We start from the raw sequence: 12,240 nt of genomic DNA, 5'->3' as shown, positions 1-12,240 counted from the left end.
CCATGGTACCCAAGGTGAAAGGCATGATTCTCTGTCACCTCCCAGAAAAGGCGGTTCTGCGGCCCCTATAGCATCGGATTTCTGGTCCAGCCACTCCCACGGGGCAGGGAGCTCTTTAGCAGGCCTACTTCCTGCTGTGATGAGCATCTGGCTTCTCCTTTTCCAGCCTTGTCTACGATTGGAGAGGGGCTGGCCCAATAGGCGGAGCTGAGGGCCAAGGTGCTGTGCAGGGTGGGAGGCCTTCGGAGAGACACTTGTTTCCTCTGATGGAGAGGGTGGGGTCAGGAGAAGAGTGGGGAGCTGAAAGGAGCAGCCAGGGGAGAGGGGTTGTGATTGACATGGGGGCGGGGCTGTGGGTTGGCCAGAGAGGAGCAGACAGGAGGGAAGAGGACGAGGACGTCACTTGCCAAAGGGCCTCCTCAGCCCGCATGGGATCCAGTCTGTGCCTTGTCAGCAAGCTCCATGGAGGCTAACACGGGTCCAGGGTGAGGCCGAGACTCCAGGGGTGCAATGCCCTCTTTTGGAGTGGACAAGGCCTGGGAACTCCTTCCTTACCTGACACCCCCTTGCTTCCTCTCTTGGGCCACAATGCACAGTTGTGGTATACCCTCCTGGTATTTTGCTGGGGGTGCAGTCCCTGACCCGGGCTGCAGGTAGGAGCCTCACCCAGGACGTAGCCTGCTGCTCTTGGGGATAAGCGAGAGCAGGAGGCCACCCTGAGTGCTCAGGAGTCAATGAAGAGGCTGGCTGGGGACAGACGAAGGCAGAGAGGCGGGATCAGCTGTCAGGGCAGCGTAGCTCAGCTTACCTGCCGAAAACCATTCCTCGTGAACTGCAAGATTTTCAAAGCGTAGTTGGACCTCTGGCCTTTGCTGTTGAATTCAATGTGGCCGGTGAGACCTTCCAATTCTACCTGTCCAAGAGAGAGTGAGTTACAGCACCAAATAGGTCCCCCATTCCACTTGGTCCTAACCAAGCATCCCACACCTGTGGAGAAGGAAACATCAGGACCCACTCTCCTGCCCACCTCCGGCCACGGCATCTAGTGGTGACAAATGGGATGTCTCTGGAACCAATTCAGACCTGGCTGGGGTCAGAGAAGGAGACCGATGCTCCACACCCAATAACCCTATACTAATGACATCAACTAACACAAGTCATGGTGTCAGCTTGGACTTGGATTCCCCTCTGCTCTCCCCCTCCCCCTTCTAAGTCCTGCACTGTCAGCAGCACTCTTTGGGCATCTGCTCACCCACTCCCAGGCCTACGAGAGGTCGGGATGTCCCTGTAGCTGAGACTAAGTGCCAATCAGAGACCTCTACCCAAGGCCTTTCCAACAGGAGGTGTCTTCTTCCTGGGGTACAGATCCACGGCCCTCCAGCAGGAGGCATGACTGGGAGGGCTCAGGGGGGATTCCTAGGACGGAGCTTCAAGTCTCCAGGCTGGGGTTCCAGCAAGGATGACCACTCCCCTCAATCAGGCTGCTTAACAGTCTAAGGCTCCAGGGCCACCGCCTTCTGAGCAAACTTGCCACGGATTCTCAGTGGTTTTCAGGGACCAGGGCACAAACGTGACCCATGGGGTTGCCACAGATGACATTTTATCCAGGGCTGTGATCTGCTGGGGAGGCCTGGAGTTGAGGGGCTCTTGTGCCTTCAGCCAGGTGTCCCGGCCCCCCAGTTGTGCTCAGCAACAGGGCCTCGGCCACTGCTCACCATGCGCAGGTAGTTCATGAGGCTGGTGCCGTGCTGCCAGATCTGCGCCGAGCCGCACGACAGGGGCTTCACGCCGATCTCCTGGCTCCGGTTCAGCTCCTGCACGGCAGTTACCACCGCGTACACAGCATCGAACAGCAGCGCCGAGGACAGCTGGGCGGGGCAGGGAGCAGGGCAGGAGGAGGTGGCAATGGGCGTGGAGGAAGGGAGGGAGAAAAGAAAGGAGAGGGAAAAGAGAGCAAAAGCGAGGGCACTTAGGGTGCACTGTCAGCACCCTCAGCTCACCCCGTCTCTGGAGCAGCTCCCCTCCGGCTGGCCAATGGGAAGCTCACCCAAAGCACATGAAGGTGGCAAAGGCTTCTTTGGGATCCAAGCACCAAGTTTCCTCTTTGGGCCCCAAATGCTTTCAAGGTACCTTTCCTCTGTGCTCCAGGAAAACAGCAACTCCCTTGGTGCTGAAGTTGTGGCGCAGTGGGTAAAGCCACCATCTGCAGCACTGGCGTCCCATATGGGCACCGGTTCAAGACCCGGCTGCTCCACTTCCAATCCAGCTCTCTGCTATGGCCTGGGAAAGCAGTAGAAGATGGCCCAAGTGCTTGGATCCCTGCACCCATGTGGGATACCCAGAAGTTCCTGGCTCCTGGCTTCGGATTGGCAGAGCTCCAGCCGTTGCGGCCAAAGAATAAAAGACCTCTCTTCCTCTCTTTCACCCTCTGCCTCTTCTTCTCTCTCTGTGTAACTCCGACTTTCAAATAAATAAATAAATCTAAAAAAGAACATCAACTCCCATTACTCCCAAGAATCTCCAGGCAGAGGTGTGGGGCTGCTTATCTCAGGAAGAAGGCCAGAACCTGGCCACTCCCCCTCTGATTTGCCCACAGTGTGAGGCTCAGTTGAAGGTCACAAGCCCCAGAGTATCGATCCGCCCCAGACGTGCCCACCTGTTATCAAAGTCTATGTTGGCCTGGGTCAGTTCAGAGCCCAAGGATGAGTCAGATCCTAAGCGTGACAGGTCGGGGAGGAAGGTGCACAGAGACGGGACAAAAATCAAGGTAACATGACTCTGAGTGACACGGACCCACGGAGGTCTGTGGGGGTCCACAGAGAGAGGTATCTGGTTGGTGGATCAAGAAAGTACGCATTCCTGGATGGGGAGGCGGATGCAGGGGGAAGCAGTGAGGCACTCGGGCGGGACTGCAGGTGCAAAGACTAAGGGGCGGAAAGTGGGCTGCATACCTGGAGGAGGGGGAGGGGAGGAAACGATAAATCAGACCCAGTCATGCAGCGGAGGGTCTTGAAGCCAGGCAAGAGGCCTGCACAGCTGCAAGTCCAGACTTTAACTTGCAAGCCCCTCAGGGTGGGGAACACACAGGGCCTTCATCCCCGTCTGCTGCACCTCGTGTGAGGCCTGACATGGGTTGGACATCGTGACACATTTCTCGACTTGGCTGAACTCACCCACTGCCCAGTGCGGTAACCCCAAGCCTGCAGCCTTTGGGGAGGGGAAGGCCAGGCTGCCTGGGTGGAGGGGGCAGGAGCAGAGGCACAGAGGGTTCCTGTGCTTGGGGGGAGTGCAGCGGAAGGAAGAGGGAACACTGAGTGTGTTACTGTGCCAGAGGTTCTGTACAAGGAAACCCCAGGGAGTGCAAATCACAGAACAGTCAACGGGGAGACCCAGGAGGGAAGGGGGAGGCCTCCCGGGGGGAGTGACCTTGAGGGGATAGAAGTCCATACCCTGGATCCCATTACAAAGCAAACAAAGCTGATATCCCCTACTGGGGATTCAATACAGCTTCTTCCAACTGCAAAAAACAAACGCAAGAGACTGGTAGAGCACCCTCGCATGTGACGGGCTTCTTACAACCCGCCTCCTACATGTCCAGCCCTGGGACGCTGGCCCCTGCAGGCCTGGAGGGAGGAGACTTGGGTTCTTCAAACAGCACGGGCCAGAGGCAAGAGCTTGAAAACTGAACACTACACTCTGAATACAGGTCGCAGTCTCAGGTGCCGAGCGAGACACAGGTGGAGGCCTGGAGTGAGGGGCATGCCTCCCAGGAGAGCCTCCTGTCCCCTTAGACAAACAGCCCTTTTTCTGCCTCTTGACCCTTGCGACCACGCGTGTGGCCTGGAACTGCCACAGCTGTCATGGCTCCAGCCTCAGTGCGATTCTGACACGAAGACAATAGAGCAGAGATGGAAGGGACCTGGGTGTCTGACCTCCTCCCTCCAGAATCTCGCGACCCTAGGTCATGACATCGTTCCTTTATTTTTGCAGAAGGCATTTCAGTGCAGAGTCTCTGTTGCTGGGGGTGTCCGTGTGCCTCAGCCCCTCCCACAGCCCCTTGGTTCTGTGGTGAGGCCACCTCCGCCGTGCGCCAGCTGGCTGTGCCACAGGCTTACTGCTCTTCCCTCTCCATCTGGGAGGCCGTCGTCTTGGCTGATGCTCTTATCAGTGCACACTCCGGGTGCTGGGAGACTGGCGTGTGCCTGTTGATGATGTTCTTTGGCATCTCCAATGCTGGGGCCTTTGAGATTCTTCAAGTGCTTCCAGTAATTACGACTCCAGCTGGAGAAAACGGGGGGCAGGCGGGTGCAAGGAAAATCCTCAAGGTTCCTGTCTCATCTCCACCGAAGCATGGCTTTTAGGGGCGACACGGGCAGACCCCAGTAGGCGCCGGCTTCATGGGTCCTGCATCCAAGCTGATATCCCCTAAGCCCAGAACATCTCCTTGGGATTCTCCAGCCATGACCAGGGCACCCCTCTTTTGGCAGGCTCCTGGCCCATCCCTCTTCCCTCCCCCGACCCGTCAATCTCCCCAGCTCCAGTTCAGCCTCTGAGAATGTGAGAGCCTGGAATCCCTCTGCCTCATCAATTTTCCCATCTCGTTTCAGATCTCCGTCCCGAAGCATCCCTTTGCTCTCCTAACTGCCTTCTCCCTCTGCTATTATTTACTAAGTTAGTTCTGAAAAGCATCTGGGACGACAGTCAGGGAAAGGCAGGTTCAGGTGCAAAGCCCTCTGTCCATGTCTCCTCTTCTAGGGTCGGGGGGGTACCCCACCATCTCCCATCCATTCCCTTCTCCTCTCCGCTCCGGAGCCGGCCCCCTCTGTCTCCTCCGCGGCCTCTGCTCCCCATCTGTGTGCACGCGTGTCTTTCGGTGCCTCTCGCTTTTGTCTCTGCTTCTCTTGTCCCTGTCTCTGCTAAATATTAAATTCCCCAAGCAGCTCGATCCTCATTTAAAATCCTCTCCTCTTCCTTGGCATCAAAATGTTGTTTGGCAAGGAACCCTCGATTCTCTTGTTTTTATATTTTCATTTGGTTCTTCATTGTTATTTTCTTTTGAGCTGTTTGCAAATTGTTTAGGGGAATGAAAGACTCGGTATAAATTAAGATGAATCAATTCTGAGTCAGGGAGTTGTGGCTGAACTCCTTCCCCCTCCACAGAAAAGAAAATAAGACTATCTTCTAAGCACACACCTGTAGCCCTCATCTCTCCCCCGGGCCCCGAAAGACCAGATTCCCAGGATCCTCTCCGATGCCTATTTGTCTCTGAACCTCAGTAGCTTAAGTTCTGGCCTCCAATATAATGCCAGGGCAGGAACCATTAAAATCTCATGGAATAGTTCTTACAATCTGGTTTTTATTCAATGAAATAAACACTTAATTACAAACATCTGCTTTAGCCTAAATTCTAATTACTTAATCTAGCCATCTGTAATTTTAATGATTTTCTGCGATTTTCGTTCTTTGCGGCGTGATGAATGGGCATGGTGCATGCGTCTAGCGGGTGCGTCCCCGCTCACGCTGCTCCCTCTCCTGCTCGCTGGGTCTCCAGCAGGAAGCACGTGTGTGGCCTGCTGTCGGCCACCTGGCAGGTGCCGCCACCCTGGGCACATGGAGCTTTCTTCTGGCCACCTCGCAGGTCAGTCACCCCTCTCCGTGCCTTCAGAGCTGGCCTCCCTCACCCCCTCCCTGGCAGACTCCACCTGCATTACTCGGGGCCCCAGCGGCAAGTGAGGGAGACAGGGAGACAGACGCCAAGTGGGGAGCCCCAGGGAGGGAGAGGGAAATGCCAGGAGCAGGGGAAGAGTGGGGAACCCAGAGTGTGGGGGAGAGAGAGAGGGAGAGAGAGACAGAAAGCGGGCAGAGCGAGGGGGGAATGTAAAGATGAGAATGGGCCTGGGAGGGAGAGAGAAGAGCAGGGAGGGTGGAGGGGCAGACGGGCGGCAAGGGAGGACGCCCGCCCCGGCAGGGGCCCCTCGGTAGCCTTTGCAGAACACTCTGGAGGAGACAGAAACCAGGCTGTGCCCGCCTGGAACCGACGCCTGAGGGCTGGGCTGCAGGTACCTGCGGTTCCTCAGCTCCCCTGGAGCGGGGGAGAGGAGGCCCCGTTTCACGAGGGGGTCGCTCAAGCGAGACGCCTCCAGGGGGACTTGTCGCCGGTGTCACGGCTGGGTGCTTCCTCCCCGCGCCCTCTGGGGTGACAGGGTCCCCACCGCCTTCCCTGGCATGGCGCAGGCACTGAGCCCCTAACCCAGGCAGGTCTCAGAGACCCTCCTAGTGCCACCTGCTCTTCCGTCCCTGTATCCTCACTGTCACAGAGGGGTTCAGGGCCACTCTTGACCGTCACGAGGATGCCAAGGAGAGGAATACAGGTGGAGGGCAGACCACGCTATGAGATGAGCTACGGGGCTGTCAGCGCCTTGCCAGGGTGGAGGAATGGGCACCCCACTCTGCTTAGCAAGAAAGCACCGGTGTCCGTGTGACCAGCCTAGAGAAAGTGGACTGAGCTGGAGAGGATCTGTGACTGCGCACAGTGGGCAGTCCTAGGCCCCTCCCCCGCCAGGCCCAGAGCTTCCACCCTTGTCCTCTGCCCCAACACAGAGTAGTCTGCAGAGGATGCTGCATGTGCACACACGGTGCTCCCCAGATAATTCTTGGGAGCCCCAAGTCTACACAACTAAGGTGGGCACAGCGGCACACTGTCCACAGAATATTTTTTAGTATTTATTTATTTACGTGAAAGAGTTATAGAGAGGCAGAGAAAGAGAGAGAGATCTTCTATCCCTATCTATCTTCTATCCCTGGTTCACTCCCCAAATGACTGCAATGGCTGGGGCTGGACCAGACAGAAGCCAGGAGCCAGGAGCCAGGAGCTTCTTCCGGGTCCCCGAAATGGGTGCAGGGGTCCAAGCAATTGGGCCACCTTCTGCTGCTTTCCCAGGTGCATTAGCAGGGAGCCAGATCAGAAGTGGAGCAGCCAGGACTCGAACAGGCACCCATATGGTATGCCGGCACTGCAGACCATGGCTTAACCTGCTACGCCACAACACTGGCCCCTGGCCGTAGACTCTTACAGTTCCACTGTTGCATGTGCCATCCATCATTGATGTGGCACATACCTATATTTGCCTCCCCACCCCTGATCTCTGCAGGGAGAACTCAGGGGCTTCCCTTGGCATCTACCAGGGTAGCACAGCCCTAGAGCCCTTTCGCTATGCGGATCCTGCTCCCTGCATTGTGCCCCAGAGGGTGGGGACCGTAGCTCTTAGCACCACAGGCTGCACGCTGGGTTCCATCCTTCACTCCACACTAATCAGGCATTCAGACCCTCGGTCACCTGACTTTGTGGGTTTTCTTCCCCCTGGAGAACCGTGGCCTGCATGTCCTCACTCCTGGACACTGAGTTGTCTGTGTGACATTCTCAGGCTAACAAAGAAGTGGAGGAAGTCATAGTGCACCTGTTCTGGGAACGGGAGGTCAAGAGGTCCTGTGTGTTTGCACTTCTCTAGTGATTTTCTGCTATCATCACAAGGCAGCTGTTTGTCAGGAGAAGGGTGGGAGGGACGTGGGCACAGCTGCCCAGGTCAGCCCACGTGGGCTCACTGAATGACCTCAGCTGGAGGCAGGAGCTACATAAACATGTATTGTTGTGTGCTAGTGAGATTTTGTGGTTGCTTATGACACAGTATTGACATGGCAAAAGCCACCTGATATATTTACTATTGCCTGTCCCAGCAGCCAGCATCCACATTGTTATAACAGGGGCCAGCGTTGTAGTGTAGCAGGTTAAGCTGCCAGCTGAGACACCGGCACCCCATGAATGCCATTTCGAGTCCTGGCTGCTCCCCTTTTGATCCAGCTCCCTGCTAATGTGCCAGGGAAAGCAGCAGAGGATGGCCCAAGTGCCTGGGCTCCTGCCACCCACATGGCAGACTCAGGTGGAGTTCCAGGCTTCTGGCTTCAGCGTGGCCCAGCCCTAGTCATTACGGTCATTTTGGGAGTGAACCAGCAGACGGACGTTCTCTTTCTCTCTGTCTCTCTCTGACTCTCCCTCTTCCTGTAACTCTGCCTTTCAAATAAATAGGGGTCAGCATTGTGGCACAGCAGGTTAAGCTGCCGCCTACAATGCTGGTGTCCCATATGCATGCTGGTTCAAGTCCTGGCTGCTCCACTTCCAATCCAGCTCCCTGCTACTGTGCCTGGGAAAGCAGCAGAAGATGGCCCAAGTGCTTGAGCCCTTGCCTCCAAGTGGGAGACTTAGAAGAAGCTCCCGGCTCCTGACTTTGGCATGGCCCAGCCTCAGCTGTTTTGGCCAGTTGGAGAGTGAACCAGCAGATGGAAGATCTGTTTCTTCCTCTCTCTCTGACTTTCAAATAAATAAATAGATCTTAAAAAAATAAACAATCTTGAAAATCTACAAAGTTTCAGGCCATTCTTTAAAAATGACAATATTAATAATGAAATATTGTTATAATAAATTTACCTTATAGATAATTATGAATTGAAGACAGTATCATATCCCATTTCATCTGCAAAACCATTCCTCTATGAAGGGCAAGCATAACTGACCCAATATTGCAGATAAAGAATTCAAGGCCCAGCAGAAGTTGGGAACATGCAGCCTGTGGGCCCTATCACTTGGCCTGGCCCTACTAAGGTAGCTGCAGGTGCACTCAAAATCTAATACGTTTATAGCAGGATAATTTTGAAGCTGATAATTTTGTAGGGCCCAGGAATGATGTTATAAATATACAAATAGCCCCAGGCAGGAAAAAACAGTCCCCACCCCCACCCCAAAGAGCTACATAACTAAGACTACGCAGCATGAAGATGGTACGGGCAGTGCTGGGACCCAGGCCCCGCCGCTCCAAGGCTGTGGTCTGCCGCATGTGTGACCACAGCCAGAGCCGGTCCTGCAGCCCAGGGGAAGACCTGGCCTGGCCTTGGGGTTGCATGCTCACAAAGGATGCCCCTCTCATCTGCCCGGTCATGGCCAGGACAGGCAGGGCTCCAACCCTCAGAGAGGAAGTGGAAACGTAGCACAGGGGCCTTTACTTCAGCAGGGCCAGGGCCACACAGGGGAGGGTCTGGGCTGGAGAGCGGCAGAGCTTCTCCCTTTCCTGAGATGGCACCGGGAGCCCTTCAAGGACTAGAGTATCACACAGATGAATCTAAGAACAGGGTTTGCCTAACTGCTGGGGGCGAGGCTGCACCTGCACAGGACACAGTTTAAGAATGTTCCTCACTGTCCCTTAAGTCTTCTAGTGGGGGTGAGGACCCTTTTCCTTTTGGGTGCCCCCCTTTCCAACCGCAGCCCCCACCCCACCCCCAGTCCTTGCTCTTTCAGGTCTAAGCTAGCTAGGTGGGATGCACGCCACAAAGCCTACGGGAAACTCTCCTCCAGCCTCCTGCTCCTGTCTGCTTCCCCAGATCAAAGTTTCTTGGATTTTCCATGAACTCTGACCCTTAGGCTGCCCCTTCCTTCCTAACATTTCCACCAGGCTACGTGGTCGTGAAGGCACTGGGTTTTGTGGAAGGTCAGCATGTCCATACCTGACCTTCAGCAGGTCCTCCTGGGTCACCAGGCTGGCCACTACTCATTAGGCGCCCTGCATGTGGACATGCAGACACGCCTCTGCCTCTGTCCCCAGGATGCAAAGCCCACAGAGAATTCCCACTCCAGGATGTACTCAATTCCATCACCGTCTCCTAAGCCTAACCCTTTTGCATCTCTTTTTAATCTCTATCTCATCATTGCACCTGACATATTCATTCATTCAACAACAACGTACTGACTGCTTTAATCCTGCCAGGCCCACTGACAGCCCAGTGTGGGAAGAGAATGACGGTCCCAGAGAGAGGCCAAAGGTCAGTGGTTAAAAGGACAAACTGCAAAGCCACGTGGCCTGGGTTCCAATCCCAGCCCCTCTGCTTAGCAGCTGTGGGAGCCTGGGTTTTGGGCTCAGCCTCGCGGGTCTTCAGCTTTATCCTTTGTGAAACAGGGACAGTAATGGCAGCTGCCTGAGGAAGCTGTGAACATCCCATGGGCTGCCTGCCCTGCTCTCCCCAGGACTTGCCTGAGGTCTCACAATGGACACAGCACAGAGATGTGCCCTGCCCCGCACGGGAAGAACATCCGACCGACAGAGAATGGCCAGGTTCCTGCGCTCTCACGGCAGGGCAGGGAAGAATGGGGAGGAGGAACGGAAGGGAGGCTCCCACAAGGCGCCCTGTTCAGGGAGGGGCCCGGAGGGATGGGAAGAGCCCCAGAGCAGCAGCCAGGAGCCCCCCCCCATCTGGTTTTGCTCCGCAAAGGACTGTTTGCTTTTGAACAGCACTCCCGTGTCCCCACCCCACCTCATTCCGAGCCTGGGCTCAGTCCCCTTATCTGGAACACGAAGGAGCAGCTCAGCTCCAAAAGGGTCCTCCAACACAAGGTGCTGGGGGCCTCACTCCCAGCGACAGCATCAGCAGGAGCCGGGCCACGGAGACTCAGACATCCCGAGTGACACCTCGGTGCCTCTGCAGGGCTCTCTCCTGCCGCCTTCTCAACCCAGCCTGCTGCCCCAGCTTACGGCTGCCCCTGCTCCCAGTCCCCAGCCCCCAACTTCCCAGCCTCCCACCACACTTCCCAGTCCCTCCTCCCACTTCTTAGCTCAGACCTCACTTCCCAACCCCACCCCCCACTTCCCAGTCACCCCCACTTCCCAGCCCCACCCCCCTTCCCAGTAACCCCCACTTCCCAGCCCCACCCTCACTTCCCAGTCCCTCCTCCCACTTCTTAGCTCAGACCTCACTTCCCAGCCCCACCCCCTACTTCCCAGCCCCCCCCACTTCCTAGCCCTGCCCTCACTTCCCAGCCCCTGTACCCCACATCTCTTTGAGCCAGGACTGCAGAGGAGAGAGGAAGGCTGGGCTCTAGGAGGGCCTGCTTCCCAGTGGTTGGCTGGCAGAGGGGTGCGTGTGGGGCCCAGGGGCACTGGGAGGAGCTGGGAGTACTTACTGCAGGGCCCGTGAAGGGCACGTGGTCACAGTTCTCCTGCCAGGACTGGTTGAGGCTCTGGGCAAACTCTTGGAAGAAAGCGTGAGACTGGTTGAAGATGGAGAAGCCCAGGATGTTGACGCGATCGTCCACCAGGCTGTCCATTCTCTGGAGGGAGAACTCCTGGGGAGGCCCGGTGGTCAGAAGCAGAGAACACAGTTAGGAAGGGACGACAGGAGGGATGCACTTGGCTAGAGCAACAGCGGGGACCTCACTCTGGTCCACGACACACAAGGCGTTCTGCTGGACTCCACGGGGCACTTAGAGGGAGTCCTGGGAGCTCAGTGTCGAGGCTCGGGGCAGGGAAGGAACAGAGAGAGAAGCAGAAGATCCCATAAGCAGGGGATTTACAAGATGCACCTGCAGGAGGGAGAAAGAAGCAATGGCGCCTGCTGACGGCACACTGAGTCCACGGCAGCTGGGGCTTGAAGCATGCATGGGCATTTTCCCAGCGGAAAACACAGGTGGACAGGGCTACTCCAGCCAGAAATTAGCAATGGACACAAAGGCATGGAGGTCAGAAGCTGGGCGTCCCTTTCAGGGAGCTGCCCGTGGGGCACTTTGATGAGAGCATCATGCTTCAAAGTGGGAAGTACAGTCAGAACCACTCAGGTTTCCTGTTAAAACGTGGTGATTCTTGCACTCTGCTAACACCGGCCGCATCTCAATCTCAGGAGTCGGCATCTCTGGCAAGTCCCTAAGTCTCAGGTGCATCAGAGTTAGGGAACCATGCAGTGAGCACACAGGATTCAGGGGGACCCCCGGGGGCAGGGAGCAATGGTGAGAAATGAGGCAGGTGGGGGGTGGCAGAGGCCGTGCACCTGGATGCCAGGCTGGGGGCCCCTACTTTGTCCTGCGGGAGGTGGGGGCGAGGGGCCTCTCATCAGAGAAGGGCTGAACTCAAGTTTGCTCTCTAAGACTCAGCCTGAAAGCCTACAGCTAGGGCTGTGCCTTCCTTTCACCACTGTCTTCTTCATGGATTTGACATTTGTTTGTCATGCACCAGGCTCTGTTCTAGGCACCGTGGACACATGCAAGAGAGATGCATTTGCTGCTCTCAGGGCGTTTGCCAGTTAGTGGGAGAGGCAGACAGCTGGGACACGAATGCATTATGATTTCAGACAGCTGTGGGTGGGGGGTATTGCTGTTTTAGATGAGGCAGTCAGAGGAACTCCATCTGGGGAAGTGATATTTGGAAG

The 12,240-nt window shown here is 56.2% G+C and overlaps 1 protein-coding gene across 4 annotated transcripts in view; it reads right to left on the bottom strand.

Annotated features, from left to right (window-relative positions):
- The window catches only part of GRIK4 (glutamate ionotropic receptor kainate type subunit 4), a 435,012-nt gene that overhangs the window by 99,851 nt on the left and 322,921 nt on the right, over window positions 1–12,240 (bottom strand). For all 4 annotated transcript variants that reach the window (XM_051819416.2, XM_051819403.2, XM_051819421.2 and 1 more), the window contains 3 exons: window positions 11,003–11,164; window positions 1,716–1,868; window positions 809–913 (listed from right to left, as the gene is read on the bottom strand). In XM_051819416.2, the coding sequence (XP_051675376.1) occupies window positions 809–913; window positions 1,716–1,868; window positions 11,003–11,164 (420 nt within the window). The remainder of the gene's footprint in view (window positions 1–808; window positions 914–1,715; window positions 1,869–11,002; window positions 11,165–12,240) is intronic.

The sequence above is a fragment of the Oryctolagus cuniculus genome, chromosome 1, assembly GCF_964237555.1.
Source record: "Oryctolagus cuniculus chromosome 1, mOryCun1.1, whole genome shotgun sequence".
NCBI classification, from domain to species: domain Eukaryota; kingdom Metazoa; phylum Chordata; class Mammalia; order Lagomorpha; family Leporidae; genus Oryctolagus; species Oryctolagus cuniculus.
This window is presented reverse-complemented; position numbering and strand designations above follow the sequence as displayed.